Source organism: Eretmochelys imbricata, chromosome 1 (assembly GCF_965152235.1).
Source record: "Eretmochelys imbricata isolate rEreImb1 chromosome 1, rEreImb1.hap1, whole genome shotgun sequence".
NCBI lineage: Eukaryota > Metazoa > Chordata > Testudines > Cheloniidae > Eretmochelys > Eretmochelys imbricata.
This window is the reverse complement of record NC_135572.1, coordinates 208,396,345-208,412,143: the sequence shown is the minus strand read 5'-3', so window position 1 is coordinate 208,412,143 and position 15,799 is coordinate 208,396,345. Positions and strand designations below refer to the sequence as shown.

At 41.5% G+C, this 15,799-nt stretch overlaps 1 protein-coding gene across 3 annotated transcripts in view; it reads left to right on the top strand.

Annotated features, from left to right (window-relative positions):
• The window catches only part of GDAP2 (ganglioside induced differentiation associated protein 2), a 43,744-nt gene that overhangs the window by 17,912 nt on the left and 10,033 nt on the right, over window positions 1-15,799 (top strand). For 2 of the 3 annotated variants that reach the window (XM_077823183.1, XM_077823192.1), the window contains exons 7-12: window positions 5,760-5,919; window positions 8,130-8,280; window positions 9,073-9,149; window positions 12,185-12,261; window positions 13,047-13,186; window positions 13,974-14,028. In XM_077823183.1, the coding sequence (XP_077679309.1) occupies window positions 5,760-5,919; window positions 8,130-8,280; window positions 9,073-9,149; window positions 12,185-12,261; window positions 13,047-13,186; window positions 13,974-14,028 (660 nt within the window). The remainder of the gene's footprint in view (window positions 1-5,759; window positions 5,920-8,129; window positions 8,281-9,072; window positions 9,150-12,184; window positions 12,262-13,046; window positions 13,187-13,973; window positions 14,029-15,799) is intronic. The other variant, XM_077823202.1, reaches the window with a different exon arrangement.

The following is a 15,799-nucleotide window of genomic DNA, read 5'->3' as shown; positions in this document are numbered from 1 at the left end:
TCAAGTTTTTATATCTCTCTCTCATCATGACTGTTAGTTCCTCTGCATCCCCTTTCAGCCTCCTTCCAGGTGTTTCACCAGAAGCACCTTTGCCAGTTCCTTCCTGCTCACATTCTCATTGCTAGCTGCAGATGCACTTCAAGCCACCCCACTTGTCACAAGTTCCCGACCCACCACTTGGGCACCGGCATGAGGGACTTGGGTTAGATGGGATACTTATGCAAGATGGTTTTCGGATGTAAGAAGGCAGAGCAAGTCACTACATTCAAAATTCCCACCTTATTTCCCTCCTGCTAAAAATCCTCCCTGCTCCCCAGATTAGCATCCCCACAGATCCTCCCACAAACACCTAGAAAACTGATGTTTCAGACATTTCTGATCTCTAGTCTCTGATCCCAGCTTGACTCTGACCCTGACTCCTGGGGAAATTAGCTAACCATTGTTCTGTTTTCAAGATGATAAGCCTTTGGCAGTTTGAGTATTGACATTCTTCCATGTCTTCTCACTGTATCTGTGTAGAGCGCCTCCTACTAATATGCGCATAACACAGCGAATCCAGTCAGTGTTCTTGGCACTGGGATCTGGAATATATCTTGTACTATCTTAAGAACGATCTGGTCTTTTAAATGGAAAGACTTTCTCCAAGTTCAACTGTTAATCAGTAAGGAAAAAACAGTGTGTCCCTTCCCTCATATTTCCCTATCGGAGATCATTCTCTACCCTTGCTTGGCCCTGGGGTGGCCAAAACATAGCCTGCAAGTGCTCTCTTCTTTAAAGAGGTACAGTCTACAGAAATGACAGATCATGATGTGCAGTGCTTCAGCTTGATCCAAGCAGCCTTTGTTAGGATCTGTCATCCTTGCGGACTTTTTTTTTTATCTCAAGAAAAGGGGTGGCTGCAATCTACCCCAGTTGATGTAAATTAAAGGCAGCCCCCTCTCTAGGTCAGTTGCCAGTAGTGGCATGGGATTGGGCAATATTTGATTGCCCCTGCAAACAAGTCTCAACACTTAGGTTTCAGGGTTCCTACCTTCCAATCAAGTTAATGTTTGCTGGCTTAGATTTGCCCAAGGTGAATCTTATTTTATGTCCTTACCAAGCTTCTTATCTCCTGAGACCCTGCTATATTTCTGTTTCCTCTGTTTTGCTTTCACCTGTGGAAATACAGACATAAATAACAATAATAACTTAAAGGAAAGAATCAAACTAAACACGAAGCTTTGGCTAAGCATCAGAGGATTATAAAAGTATAGCAATCTAGAAGTATGTGAAGGGAGTTAAATAGAGAAGGAGGAAGATTTCTTTAGGAAGGTATCACTAGAAATAATGAATTGAGAGGGAAAGTGTACGCTGATAATATCAGAAAAGATATACTGAAGGGGTGACCTGCAGTGATGGTATTGTCTCACAGGAGGGAAGTCCATTTCTCCAGATGCTAGTCTAGATACAACTTTAATGAAATATACTCCAGGCACAAGACTGCCCTGACATAAGAACTGGAGATAATGCTGCCCGCTTCGTGTTTACAATGCCACTTGAAAGTGAGAACAGGCATTCTCATAGCACTGTTGTAGACGGCGTCGCAAGATATGTATGTGCCATATATGCTAAAGATTCATATGTCTATTCATGCTTCAACCACCATTCCAGAGGACATGCATCCATGCTGATGATGGGTTCTGCTCAATAACAATCCAAAGCAGTGCGGACCGATGCATGTTCACTTTAATTATCTGAGTCAGATGCCACCAGCAGAAGGCTGATTTTTTTTTTGATTTTTTTTTTTGGTGGTTCGAATTCTGTAGTTTCCACTTCAGAATGTTGCTCTTATAAGACTTCTGAAAGCATGCTCCACACGTCATCCCTCCCAGATTTTGGAAGGCACTTCAGATTCTTAAACCTTGGGTTGAGTGCTGTAGCTATCTTTAATAATCTCACATTGGTACCTTCTTTGCATTTTGTCAAATCTGCAGTGAAAGTGTTTTTAAAATGAACAACATGTGCTGAGTCATCATCCAAGACTGCTATTACAAGCAGGGATTTGGAGCAATCAAATTTTGAATTGCTCCAGTCCAGCTCCACTCTGGCACCAATAGTGACTTCTCCAGCTCTGCTCCAACTCCGCTACGCGCTCCAACTCAAATTAATTTTTAACTAAATAAAAAAGTGCATACTGTAATTTTGAAAAAACATTATTTTTATTCAGACTTTTAAAACTATTTAAATGTCATCCACAATAATACAAACTAGAATCATTCATAATTCATTCTGTAAAAAGTTATTGCAGCAATCAAGTTGTCTTTCATAGCCTGCTGCACTGCCTACACTAGCTTGAGTTGTTGGCATGCTCGAAGCAATTCTAAAGGGAGCCTGAATGTGGTGTGGGTAGCTGTGAATGGGCTCAAAACCACTTAACTTTTAGCCTACCAATAGACTCCATTGCCTCACAATCTTCCCGAAAGTTTCTCTCGAATAATGCTTCATTACAATTTTGAATCGCAGAAATTCCCCTGCGTCTTTCTTATTTATCCAATTCCTTTTCAAAGGCATCCTCTTCTGAAGAATTGGTGCTTGAATTATCTCCATTTCCCTGTGATGGTTTAAGACGTCTCAGGGATGGACGCTCAAACAAGTTCAGAGTGGAGACAGAAGTTTGAGAACACCCCGCTATTTCTGAAGGATGTGAACTTTCCAAAACCGTAAATTCGATTGTTGATGACTCCTTTTGAAGTGTTTCATTTTCTTCAACCTCTTTCGCCGAGTTCAAATGTAGCAATCGATTTTGGTTTTAGTTGTCGAGCACTATCAAGGAGCCCTTCCTTTTCCTTTGGTATTTCCCTTGAGGTAAGAAGAATCTGATACCGTGGGTCAACATAAACTCAAAGAGCTTCTCTTTACGTTTCTGCATGGAGGATAGAATTCCTTCTGCAATTTGTCCACCATTTTCTTGCAAGAATTTTGACAGTTTTCGCCATTCCTTCATTAAAACTCCCGGGGTTACATCGACAGCTTGAAGATTCACAGTTGTTTGGTTTGGCTTTGCCAAGAGGTCTCACAGGTTCTTCACTTCGTCCCATTCAGCTTTTGTTAACTTGAATTCTCTTGTTCCAGCAGCAGCCACTTGTTAACAGTAAGATTGAAAAACGAGAAGCCGATCAATCATGGCAAATGTTGAACCCCAGCGAGTCACAGTATCCAATGATTGAGTTACCCCATGTAGATCGAGCAGAACACTTCAAATACTTGGGGTTCGTAGTTTGACAATGACTTGTCGAATTTTTCCAGTAATTTCTTCACATGTTCTTTGTTCAGTCCATCCCAGATTGCCAACTGAAGAGTGTAGCCACATAGTTTTTAGGGTGGTTACTTTTTACATGCCGCCAAAGGTTGAAACTTTTCACGGCACTTGCTTCATTTGTCTTGAAGCTACATGGTTTGATCTCGCCATTCACTTCTTTTTCCACCTTGCACATTGCCAATTTCTTCTTTGCTTTTCCCAAAAGCCCAAATTTGGGCTTTTCAAATTCAAAAGTAAAGACATCGTGTTGATCCTTTTCTGTATATCGGCTATCAATCATGGAGGGCAGATTTGATTTATTTTTTGTTGTTGAAGCCATGGCCAAATCTTCTTGTGCTGCTACTGCATCCAAACGTTTCTTGTTATGTTCTTTGGAAAGCAATGAACAAAAGCATTACATTTTTTTTTAATAATGTGATATCTTAACCACTTAAGGTACTTTGAATTTATTTGGATTTTCTGGACAAAAATGATCACATTTTCTTTTTTCACAAAATTATTATTAAAGTATATTTTAATATTTTAACATGTTTCTTGCAGTTTTAATGAAGTAAGAAGTATTTTTAATATACATAATGAATATAAATTTTTATTTATAAATTGCAGGTTAGTTTTTCTTATGACATTTTGCAGTAAAAATATTCGAAATATTTTCCAAGTTTTTAATTAATACCTCAAAAATGCTTTAATATAGATATAGCAATGAAATTTGGTATGTGCCGTAGCATTAGTATGTGCTATTGCTGTTCTACAACATTAATTGTTGGGAAGTAACGGGCTACACGTTACAAGGTTGGAAATAAACTTTAACGGGAAACAGATTTCAGAGTAGCAGCCGTGTTAGTCTGAATCCGCAAAAAGAAAAAGAGGACTTTTGGCACCTTAGAGACTAACCAATTTATTTGAGCATAAGCTTTTGTGAGCTACAGCTCACTTCATCGGATGCATTCAGTGGAAAATCACTTCATCGGATGCATTCAGTGGAAAATACTGTATTTTCCACTGAATGCATCCGATGAAGTGAGCGGTAGCTCACAAAAGCTTATGCTCAAATAAACTGGTTAGTCTCTAAGGTGCCACAAGTACTCCTTTTCTTTTTATCAACACATACTAATCTAACTGTCTGTCTAATCTACGCAAGTACGTACTCGCCTAACCTTGGCACAAGGATGGGAGCAGTCTACAGTGTTGCCGGATGTCTGATAATTATCTGATTCTTTAATAAAATATATCTCCAAAAAACTTCATAATTTTGTATCTGCACATTAAATCTTGATTTTGGCCGAAGTGAGAATAACTGACATATTACGTAAAGTGGTAAAGTAGATGTTAATATCAATTGTTATACAATCAAACTTTTTGGCACCTTTAGGACTTCCTTGCTAAATATCATTCATTTTGGATTGAGAATGAAAAAAAAATGGAGCAGTCAATATTTTCTGTGCTCCGGCTCCGCTCCAGCTCCAGGCAAAAACCTACTGCTCCGCGCTCCAGCTCCTGGCTTCTCTCCAAAGCCCTGATTACAAGGAAAATATGGCAGAATGCGGGTAAAACAGCAGGGGACATACAGTTCTCCCCCAAGGAGTTCAGTCACAAATTTAATTAACGCATTATTTTTTTAACAAGCGTCATCAGCATGAAAACATGTCCTCTGGAATGGTGGCCGAAGCATGAAGGGGCATATGCATATTTAGCATATCTAGCATGTAAATACCTTGCAATGCCGGCTACAAAAGTGCCATGCAAATGTCTCTTCTCACTTTCAGGTGACATTGTAAATAAGAAGAGGACAGCGTTAGCTCTTGTAAATATAAACAAACTTGTTTGTGTTTAGCGATTGGCTGAACAAGGAGGAGGATTGAGTGGACTTGTAGGCTCTGAAGTTTTACATTGTTTTGTTTTTGAGTGCAATTATGTAACAAAACAATCTACATTTGTAAGTTGTACTTTCACGACAAAGAGATTGCACTACAATACTTGTATGAGGTGAATTGAAAAATACTATTTCTTTTATCATTTTTGCAGTGCAAATATTTGTAATGAAAATCTATACTTTGATTTCACTTACAACACAGAATACAATATCTATTAAAATGTAAAAAATATCTAAAATATTTCATAAATTTCAATTGGTATTCTATCGTTTAACAGTGTGATTAATCACAATTTTTTGAGTTAATCAGATAAGTTAACTGCGATTAATAGACATTTAAAATATATTTAAAACCCCTGTAAAGCTGAGGCTGACTTCTGTTATCCTCTTGTTTTTGGCAAAAGCTCAGTGGAAGAAAGGAAGAGTAATGCAACTGACTTGAAAGTACCTAGGAGAGCGATCCATTATCCTCCTGCCCCCTTTACAGAGTTACAGGTTTTTCTGTGGCTGTATAGAAAAATAGTTTCTAGCTGTCTCTGAAGAATGGGGATGCCTGCAAGACCTTCTCAAACTTTCTGTCATTTGTAGGCCACTTACCAGAAGCTGCTGCCTCTGTATTTTCCAAGGTCATTGGAAGAAGAATGTCATTCCTTACCGTGCCTTCCTGCAGATATTGGCAATTCAGAAGGGGAGCCAGTAGTACCAGAGCGACAGATCAGGATCAGTGAAAAACCAGGTGCTCCAGATGGTGAGTTATAATTCAACCTTGAAATATTGGCACAAAAGCCAAGGAAAACCAGGGAGCACGCACAGAGAATTATGAATCCCATATTTTAGATGTAGCGTACCCAATGGAGAGAATCTTCAGAATGAGATTTTACCCTGCCTGTCCTGCTCAGGCAGCTGCCTGGATTCTACAGCAGTAACTTCTGCTTTCTCCCTTTGTATGTGGGAAGTGGTTGGAGGATGTGATGGAGAGACAGCTTTCCACCCTTTTCTGTGTGGTAGGAAGGGCCTGATGAACCTCGTGCAAAAAGAAACACAATCCTTGCAGGTCCTGTCTGGCTGAAACATACACAAGACATGGTTCCTGCCCCAAGGAATTTGGTTTAATTATGTTTGATACAGCACACAAAAAACAGTGCAGATAGAAGACAATGAGGAGGCTGTCCGTGAGGAAATGAGCATTGTGAAACAAAGTTGTTAGAGGCTCAGTGGAGGAAGCTCTTCATAAGGAGGGATTGGAAAGGACGGCAGCCTGGATGTCAGACGTGGGAGAGGAGGAGGTGGAGATGATGATGGGTGGAAGGCTTGTGAAGTTTGACAATGGTAAAGAAAAGTCAGGGACACAAATAGAGTTTGAGTTAGCAACAAGACAGCCTGATGGGGATGAGACATTGAATGGTGGGTAATGAGGTAGAATTGACTCCCATTCCTGCTGCAGATGGTCGTGGACAGTCTATCAGATGTTCTCACTCCGTCTGATCACTCTGAGCCATGACCGCTCTCTGCATCTCACCCCAGGTTCTCTGTCCTTTTTGATGTGGCTCCTGAATGAGCAGCAAGAAACTGCTTTAGTGACCCAGATAAAGGAACTGTCTTTTTCTTCTGTCACTTTTTCCCTCAAGTCTCTGACTAGAGGCAAGTACTGGTCATTACTGCTCATCAGAGTCAGTCATGCACCACCAGCTGCTGGGGCAGGGAAATAGTTAGCTTCTCTCCCTCTGAAAGTTCCCTGGAGTCATATTCTGGAAACATGGGCCTAAGAGTGGGAAGTCTGCTCTAAGTACGTACCTTTTGAGAAAAAAAATGGTTTGTTCCTTTCCGTCCCACTCCTTCAGAGTCCTCCAAGTCCTGGGAATTCTTCTTCCCCTCTCAACATTACACTTTTTCTGTCTTTTTTTTTCAAGAATTTTCAGGAATAGGATGTGGCTGTCTCTGGGTCTAACCAACTGTCTAAGCAACTATCTCCACCGCTGCTGACACAGGAGCAAAAGGATGAGCCAGAGGCCTATACTCAGATTTTCCCTCCCACCCCGCCAATGCCCCTCATTCTGATGCATTGCACTAGTCTGAGATGACTGGGAAATCGGCTCTCCTAGTAATTAAAATGGATAGGGTGGGGGCTGAGGAGGGGCTGGAAACTTCAACAGTCTCTCTCCTGAAATCACCTAAGTTCAGGCATTTTTACCACCATTCCTCATGAAAGTCTGCTCTGATCAGGGTTAGGTGATCTGGTGGTAACATCCAAGCCCTGTCTATAATACAGCTTCCAGCATTATCGTAGGTGGAGCTGCACCTAGTGGCAAATTACAGATCTGTTTGGGTTTTTTTGTTTTGTTTTTGGTTTTGTGTTGTGTTTGTGTTTGTTTGTTTTTGTTGTCCCTTAGAGTAGACAAGGCCAAACCATCTGTTCCAAGGATGCATGTCTGCAGTCGCCATGGCATTCAGTTTATAGATTTATAGATGCTAAGCCCAGAAGGAGGCCGTTATCTAGGCTGACCTCTAGTTTAAGAGCTGGAGAAAATACTTTTAGCATATACAAAGCAAATGTATTTTCAAGACACTTTATAAACATTGGAGTGACACTGGAAATAGTTCGTTGTTATCACTCTACTGGTTGAGGCTAGGGGCAAGTGGGATTGATTTGCCCAAGGTTGCAGACTAAGTCGCTAACAGAGCTAAGATTAGGTTTCAGGAGTTTCTTGTTCTCAACTCCATGCTAAGTTCAATAGAGGTCATTGGCCTACCAAATGGAACCACAGAAAATTTGTGCATCATAACATGGTGTCTTTTTTGTGTGTGTGTGTGTCGTGGCTACAGTCAGCTTGTGACTTGGTTGTGTCTTTTTGATGCATTGTCATGATGAAACAGTCCCATGTTCATTATTGTGGTTCTCTTGTATGTAGTTTGAGCTCTGGCTTCCTTACAGCTTCCTCACCCATGCTTCCATTGCAGATAACTCAGATGAGGAGGGGCTGGAAGCAGATATTTCATTCATTGGTTCCCACGCATTTGCCCGCATGGAGGGAGATGTTGATAAGCAGAGGCGCCTCATTCTTCAGGGACAGTTGTCGGAGGCAGCACTGCAGAAACAGCATCAGAGAAAGTGAGAACACGTTGCCTGTTTCTCTATATGCATGTCTTAGCTAGGCCTGTGACTCTGGGAAAGATCCTTAATGACCTCTTTCCATGTCACACAAACTTGCAATCTGTTAGCAGGAAAGCATGGACAAGGCCTAGTTTCATTCTAGATCCCTGGAGTAGCCGAGGCCAGGGGCGGAAGCTGAGCAAAAGCCAGGCTGCAGTGGGGACGCCCCACACTTCGGGGACCTCTGATCTAGACACATTGGAACAGTTGTACTGCCTGTTTACCACTAGATGGCACAGTTCCATCATAGCTTTCAGTAACTGAGCCTAGTCTCAGAGTAACAGCCGTGTTAGTCTGTATTCGCAAAAAGAAAAGGAGTCCTTGTGGCACCTTAGAGACTAACCAATTTATTTGAGCATGAGCTTTCGTGAGCTACAGCTCACTTCATCAGATGCATACTCTTTCTAAAACAGGCACACCCTGTTTCACAACTCATGCCCTTTTGAATCCTGGGCACCTAATAAACTCTTTTTCCTCCTATGCTTTTGAAGTTGAAGGAAAGAGAATTTTGAGCAAAGTAACCAACAGCGTAACTAGACAACAGTCAATATTCCTTTATTTTCAAACACTCCCCATTGAAGCACTTTGGAAGCAGCTTCCTTACTCAAAAGATTGCAATGTTGACCGTTCTATAACACTAAGTGTAGCAGATCCAGCTCCTCTGATTTTTCCAGGCTGATCTTCATGCTTTCTAACACAGATGAAAGAGACAGACCGCTCTGACCCAATGTGTGTGTTTGACTTTTTTAGTTACAATCGCTGGCTATGTCAGGCAAGAGCTGAAGACCTGTCTGATGTTGCTTCTCTCAAAGCCTTGTATCAGACAGGTGAGTTCAAGATCCCAAAGGCTGTTTCTCATAGACTCATCAGTAGGAAATGGAATGGCTATTTTTACCTTTGTGTGAAGGAAGCCTCATGGGATGAAGCCTGAGCAAGTGTTTTAATCTAATGACAGATTAAAAAGTCTGTCCTACTTCAGTGCCAGGCAGACTACAGCCAAACAAGACCTGTGGCATATGGAAGCTAGAATGAGATGTGATGAACTGGGACCATAAGTAGAGCCCTACAAATCTGTGGATATCTGCGGACCATGTTTGCGGATTGGATGCAGATACAAATTTAGTATCCACACAGGCTCTAACCATAAGTAATTTGACATCCATCATAGAAAATCTGCATCTACAAATTCAAGTGGGTTCCTGAATGCAAAGATCTCTAAAGCCGAGCTCAAGAGCTGGCATCTGCTGTGTTTATTGGGGTATTAGTAATTGAGAGGGAAAATACGAGGGCTTAATATAAAAATATAAGGTGGGCAAAGAGCTAGTTGAAGTGGAGAAGGCAACAGGTTATGCTGAAATGAGAACTGTCAGTCTGGAGGGAAGTTACTAGTGAAGAGCCTCAAGGTTTATCTTGGGACCAATCTTCATTACTATTTTCATAGTGACCTTGTCAGAAAAGGTAGGAACGTGCTAACGAAGTTTGCTGATGACCATGTTGGAAGGCCTCATCAATGCAGAGGAGGGTTGGAGTATTATACAGGAAAAATTGGATGACCTTGAGGACCAGAGCAATAGAAATGGGGTGAAATTTAATATTACAAAGTGCAAGGTCATTCACTGAGGGACCAATAAGAATTTCTGCTATAAGCTGGGGGGCTCATCAGTTGGAAAAAACTGTAGAGGAGAAAGCCCTGGTGTATTAGTTGATCACAGGATGATTGAGCCACCAATATAATGCAGCCATGAGAAGGGCAGGTATGATCCTAGGATATATCAGGTGAGGTATTTCCAGTAAAGAGAGAGAAGTATTGATGCCATTTGTACAAAGTATTGGTAAGACCTCATCTGGAATACTGTGTACAATTCTGGTCACCATGTTTGAGAGGAATTCAGACTGGACCAAATGCAGAGAAGGGCTACTAGGGTGATCAGAGAAATGCAGAGGAGACTCAAAGACCTTGGCTTGCCTAGTGTAGCAGAACAAAAGCCAAGAAGGGGAACTGATTGCTCTGTATAAATACCTCAGTGGGAAAACACGAGAGGGAGGAGAGCTGTTTAAACTAATGTACATTATTGGCACATTAACAAATGAGTATAAGCTGGCCATGAATAAATTGGGACTGGAAGTTAGAAGGTTCCTGATCATCAGAGGAGCGAGTTCTGGAACAGTCTTCCAGTAGGAGTGGCGAGGTCAAACAACCTAACTGATTTTAAAATGGAACTTGATAAATCTATAAACAGGATTATATGATGGGGTTGCCGTGATATCAGGGGGACTGGACTCTGACCCAGGAGGTCCCTTCCAGGCCAATATCCTGTTTTCCAGCTTTTTCGTTCCAGTCACCATGCTCCTGGCCCTCTGTATTTGTTAGATGAGTGTCCTGGTTAGTGGTTACTAATTCTATGAGGGGATGGTGGGAGTGTGAGATAATCCCAGAATTCAGAGTTCCCAGTGCTACTAGGTGTTGAAAGGTGGGTAAGGAACAAATTTAAAGTAAGCAAGTAAAGCTCCAATGGACTTGAACTGTGCTTAACCTAAGGGAAATACGGTTTAGACCATCCAGTCTTGTGCAGTCCAATCCATCTTCCCATGCAAAGTTAGGGACAGTATGGTTTGCCTGGTTTCCATACCATGTCATAATTCTAGATCAATTAACCAAGAATCACAGATATGTCCACTTAATTACTATAGAGAAGGATTCCTCTAGTTCTGCCTTGAAAGCCTTCCTATATTGTACACTCCAAATCAGCTTCCCGGTAATGATCAGAGGGCAACAGCAGCAACAAACTGAGAAGAGGGAGTTGAGATGACAGGTTCAGTGAATGAATGTTATTTTTAGGGGGAAGGAAGCAATAATTCTCTGTTAGTATTTGGTAGGGATGTGGCAGATGAAATATAATTATTACACTTGTCAAAGTACAGGAACCTTCTTGCTAGAAGCATTATTAGAGGTTTTGAATCTGTACAGTCATTGGCTTAAGTCAATTATGTCTCACATACCAGATATTTAACCTGTAAAACTCCTTTAAAAGGTCAAATAACCTCCATCTATAGCTACAAAGAAGTGTACTCTTCTTACCAAAAAAAAAACCAGTCCTAGTAGCTACTGATTAAAGTAACTTTCTAAATTATTTTACAATGTGCTTATATTTACACACAGGCTAGATGGCATTTGATTCCCCCCACCCTACACTCTGGTTTTCTAACTCTTCTTGCCCATGTATATATAAACATCATGGAGAAAACTCCCATCAAGGAAATCTACAATGTATTCAGCTACCTGTTGGGGGGGAAGGGGGGGTGGAGGGAGTGTATATTATACCTTTCAAGGAATTAATACCATGTTTCACATTGTAAACATACTATCTAAATTAAGCAACTGTAGCTAAGTCGCTCATGTCTGCGTCAATAAGAACTTAAATATATGAAGCCCCTTTATGCTAATGTGATTGCAGTCGTTTGAGGATGTGGTACCTGTTATAGGTTATATGTCCAGAACAATACACCCTTTTGGTAATGATAAAGCTGAAAGTGGAGCCTTCTAAACAGCAGGGGCTATGTCAGTAAATCGCTGGAACGTCCAGGGTTATTGATTGCAGCCTCCATCTTCAAGGAGTGCAACTCTGTATTAAAGACTACTATTTCCAGGTGCAAGGCATCCTTCTGTTTAGATCAAAATGAGTACTATGTAATGGGAGCAGTAGTCTCTGCACTCCATCTCCTATTAAGAATGCGAGTTAATGACATTGTAGAATGCTTGTAGTTAGCTGCCCCTGAGTTACAGGGTGAGTTTCAAAAACTCAGACTTCTTTATGAATGTTATTCAAAGATAAAAGCTTGTGGTGCTCATTTTATTCTGTAGGTGTGGATAATTGTGGTCGCACAGTGATGGTGGTAGTTGGAAGGAATATTCCTGTAACTCTGATAGACATGGAAAAGGTAAAATCTTCATATAAAATTATAGAGCTGTGGCAGTGATTCTTTAGTTAAGGTTGAAAGGCAGTTTCTGTTAAGTACAACTATCTCATACTGTACCCTCAGCACTAACTTTAGCAGGATATCTCTAGAGGAGTGTGTCTATGCAGAAATCTTCCTACACAGCAGATTATGTACAAACTGCTTGCATAGATACTTTAACATGAAAATGTATCCTATCTAAAACTTTGCATATGAAGATTTTCTGGTAGAAACTTTTCTAGGGAAGTGACTAGATTCTCTTTAGGGAAGCATTGGCGCCTGGCATTGGCCACTGCGGGAAGACAGGATACTGGGCTAGACGGACCATTGTTCTGACCCGGTATGGCCGTTCTTTAGCAGTGTAGTGTAGGGCGCCTCCCCCCTCCCCCCCCCACACACACCCCCCGCCCTTTCCTTCCCGAGAGATGTAAAGGTGCTTCTGTAGCTGGAAACTCTGAAGAAGTGAGGTGCAGTGAGCAAACTTGTTTCTTGCACATGTAAAATGCCAGGGATCCTGTTCCCCACACAAAGTATGTGGAGGTTAGGGGCATGGAGCAGAGTAAAGGTTGGTTGTAGAAATCACCAGACAATATTTTTGAGCCAGTGTTTAAGACTTCAGTGTTGCATCATGTTTTTATAATTAAAATATAATATCAGCTTGTCTTAAGGCTTTTGGTCTGAATAATATTAGTGTTAGAAGGAAATCTGTTAGCACAGAATGGGACTGTGACACATTTTTCTGCTGAAAATATAAATGTCTTCCTCAGGCACTCTTGTACTTCATCCATGTCATGGACCATATTGCAGTGAAGGAGTATGTCATAGTATACTTCCACACGCTCACTAGTGATTACAATCACCTGGACTCCGACTTCCTGAAGAAACTGTATGACGTCGTTGACATCAAGTGAGTGTTATGAGTAGGAAGAGAAACCCTTCTCCTCTACTCCTCTCCCCATACAAGCCCTTAAGACAGACCCTTTATCCAGTTAGCTTCCATAGCTAAAGGATTGCTGGGAAGAATTTCACAGGGGCCAATAGACCCAGGTGTCTAACAAAACCAGTAGAGATTAGGAAGAAAGGCCTGTTTCCTTTCCTGCTCTGAATCAAACCATTTAAACAAATTTTTAGGAATTTCTGTAATGCTTATTGTAACTTGTGAGTGCCTCAGTTCAACAGGAGATTAATTCTAGTTCTTGCATGCTTGTGTAATATACTGGTCTCTGCAATCCCTGCCTGTTGCATGTCGATCAATAGTGAAGGCAGGCGTGTTTGTGCCCATATATTTTATGTGAGCTCATTCCATCTGCCTCTAAAGGTTGTGTTTCCAAAAGACAGTATTGTCCACTGGGATGCTCCATCCATTTTGCTGGAGGAGACGTATAGTCCGCGCTAACAGTTGTAACTAATGTGTAACCCTCTTTGTCTGCACGATGGACTGGAGGATCTGATAGGATTTATCTAGAGATGCAGGGAAACTTTTCGCTTCCTTTGCCTCGCTTTTCCTTAGGGCAGCTGCCCTTTGACCTGGATTTGAATGCTATGGGTCAGGGTTAGCCCCACAAGCACTTGTGCACAAGTGGGCAAATGTCTCCAAACGCTTTAAGCTGTGGTTTTGGCTGAATTTAATAGGATGAGCTCATTACTTTTTTTTTTTTTTTTTTTAACAAGCGTCACTTTCTTCTTTAAACCAGGTACAAGAGAAATTTGAAGGCAGTGTACTTCGTCCACCCAACATTTCGCTCAAAGGTGAAGTATACTGTACCAAAGGCCAAGAATGCAGACTTCTGAAATAAAATAGGGCATAAAATTGTAGTATAAGGGGAGAAGTCATGAGAGAGAGAGAGAGAGACTTCAAAACACTAGGCCATATCTGCTAGATAAGTGTTTTCCAAGAGCTAGTACACATTTGTGTACTATTATTTCTGGCTTATGTGGCTGCTGCACTAGCCTTTCCCTTCCTACCTTAATGATGAGCCTCTGTGCTGGGCCCCTGTGTACCACTACTGCTCACTTCCCATTTTACTGTGTGTGCTCTGACCTGCAGTGACGCTTCATCTCTCAGGTTGCTATTAAGCCACGTTGCATTGCTGGTTAGTGCACATGAATGAACAATGGCACAGAGCCTCATGATTAAGGTACTGAATGGATGCAGACGTTAGCTGTTACAGCAGAGGTCCTAGTCTGATAAACTGGAATAGTTCTCTTGAGAGGCGGAGAATGAAGCTGATCAGTGTCACAGGTGGTTGGGGTACATGTCTGTGTGGTGTCCTCTAACAAAATTTAAAGCTTTGAGACCACATTTAGTTCAAAGAAAAGAGGCATTAGTCCTTTCTCCTGCTCTCTGGCGTGAAATATGACATTCAGCTATGTGAACCCAGAAACTTGAATCTTTTTCTCTTTGTGGTTCACCACATGGGCATTTTTTACTCCCAAGGATAGTTATGGTACAAAAGCAGTGTCAGTGCAAGATTCACATACATGCACCTCATCACCAGTGTGCCTCAAACCTGATCTGATGTGGGTATTCAAGAGGCAAAGGGGGAAAACTTGATTTCCATGGCCATTATTTGGCCTCCGCTGAGATTGCCTGCCTGCCTGCCTGCCTCCCCTCTTGTTGGCCTTAGGTCAGCTGAGGAACACACAGCACAGCTGATAGAGACCTAATCATTAATTTCACATAGGCCACCAAATAGCCTTCATATTTGCTGTGGTAACTGCTTGCCTGGGTCACGTTCAAACCCATTAACCTGTAGACGAGTCTCCCACTGCCTGTGTCCTGGTCTTTTCCAAAAAACTGAGTAGCAGTGATGAGCTAGCAATGGGCTCAGTCAGGATCCTGGTTTGTAATATAAAATAATAAGGTGGAAAAGGGAAGAAGAATTTCTTTTGGGGAGGCCTAAGCAAGGCTTCAACTTTTTATTTCCTGTGGATTTTTCTAACCTCTTCAAAAGGACATGTTGCTGCTTTGCTCTATGGTCTCTAGAGGCAACCAGAAGGTGGTGCTGCTTCTCTTCCTTTTTCTCAGCTGTGGATCAAAACAGTAATCAGGGTATTCTGCTTGGAAGGCGCTAAAGTGGCAGCAGTGGCCCTAACTAACATCTTACATGCTTGCACTTTCAAATTAGATGTCAGACTACGGGCCTGACCTGCCATCTTCGTTAGAGAGCCTTTGTCATTTTATGTAAAATAGGAGTAAGAGTAGGCGTGTGGTCCCCAAGGTCCAGGCCAGATTCCATCAGAAATGTGTTTTATTCTGCTTGGGTGCATCCCTGCAATTTCAATAAGTTGAAACATGGTAGAGGAATGTACGTGATTTTACTGAGGTTATGAGTTGGGCAAACAACTCTGGTGGTTCCTTGATTTCATTTTATTAATACCACCACCATTTATATAGTTCTTTACACTTGTCAAATATTGTACTAGAATGAACTTATTAATTCCATGCCAGTGTAGCCATCAGCCCTTCTCTTCCCTCATCCATTTGGGTAGTTGTCCATCCCAAAGAGCAGCTTTTTGT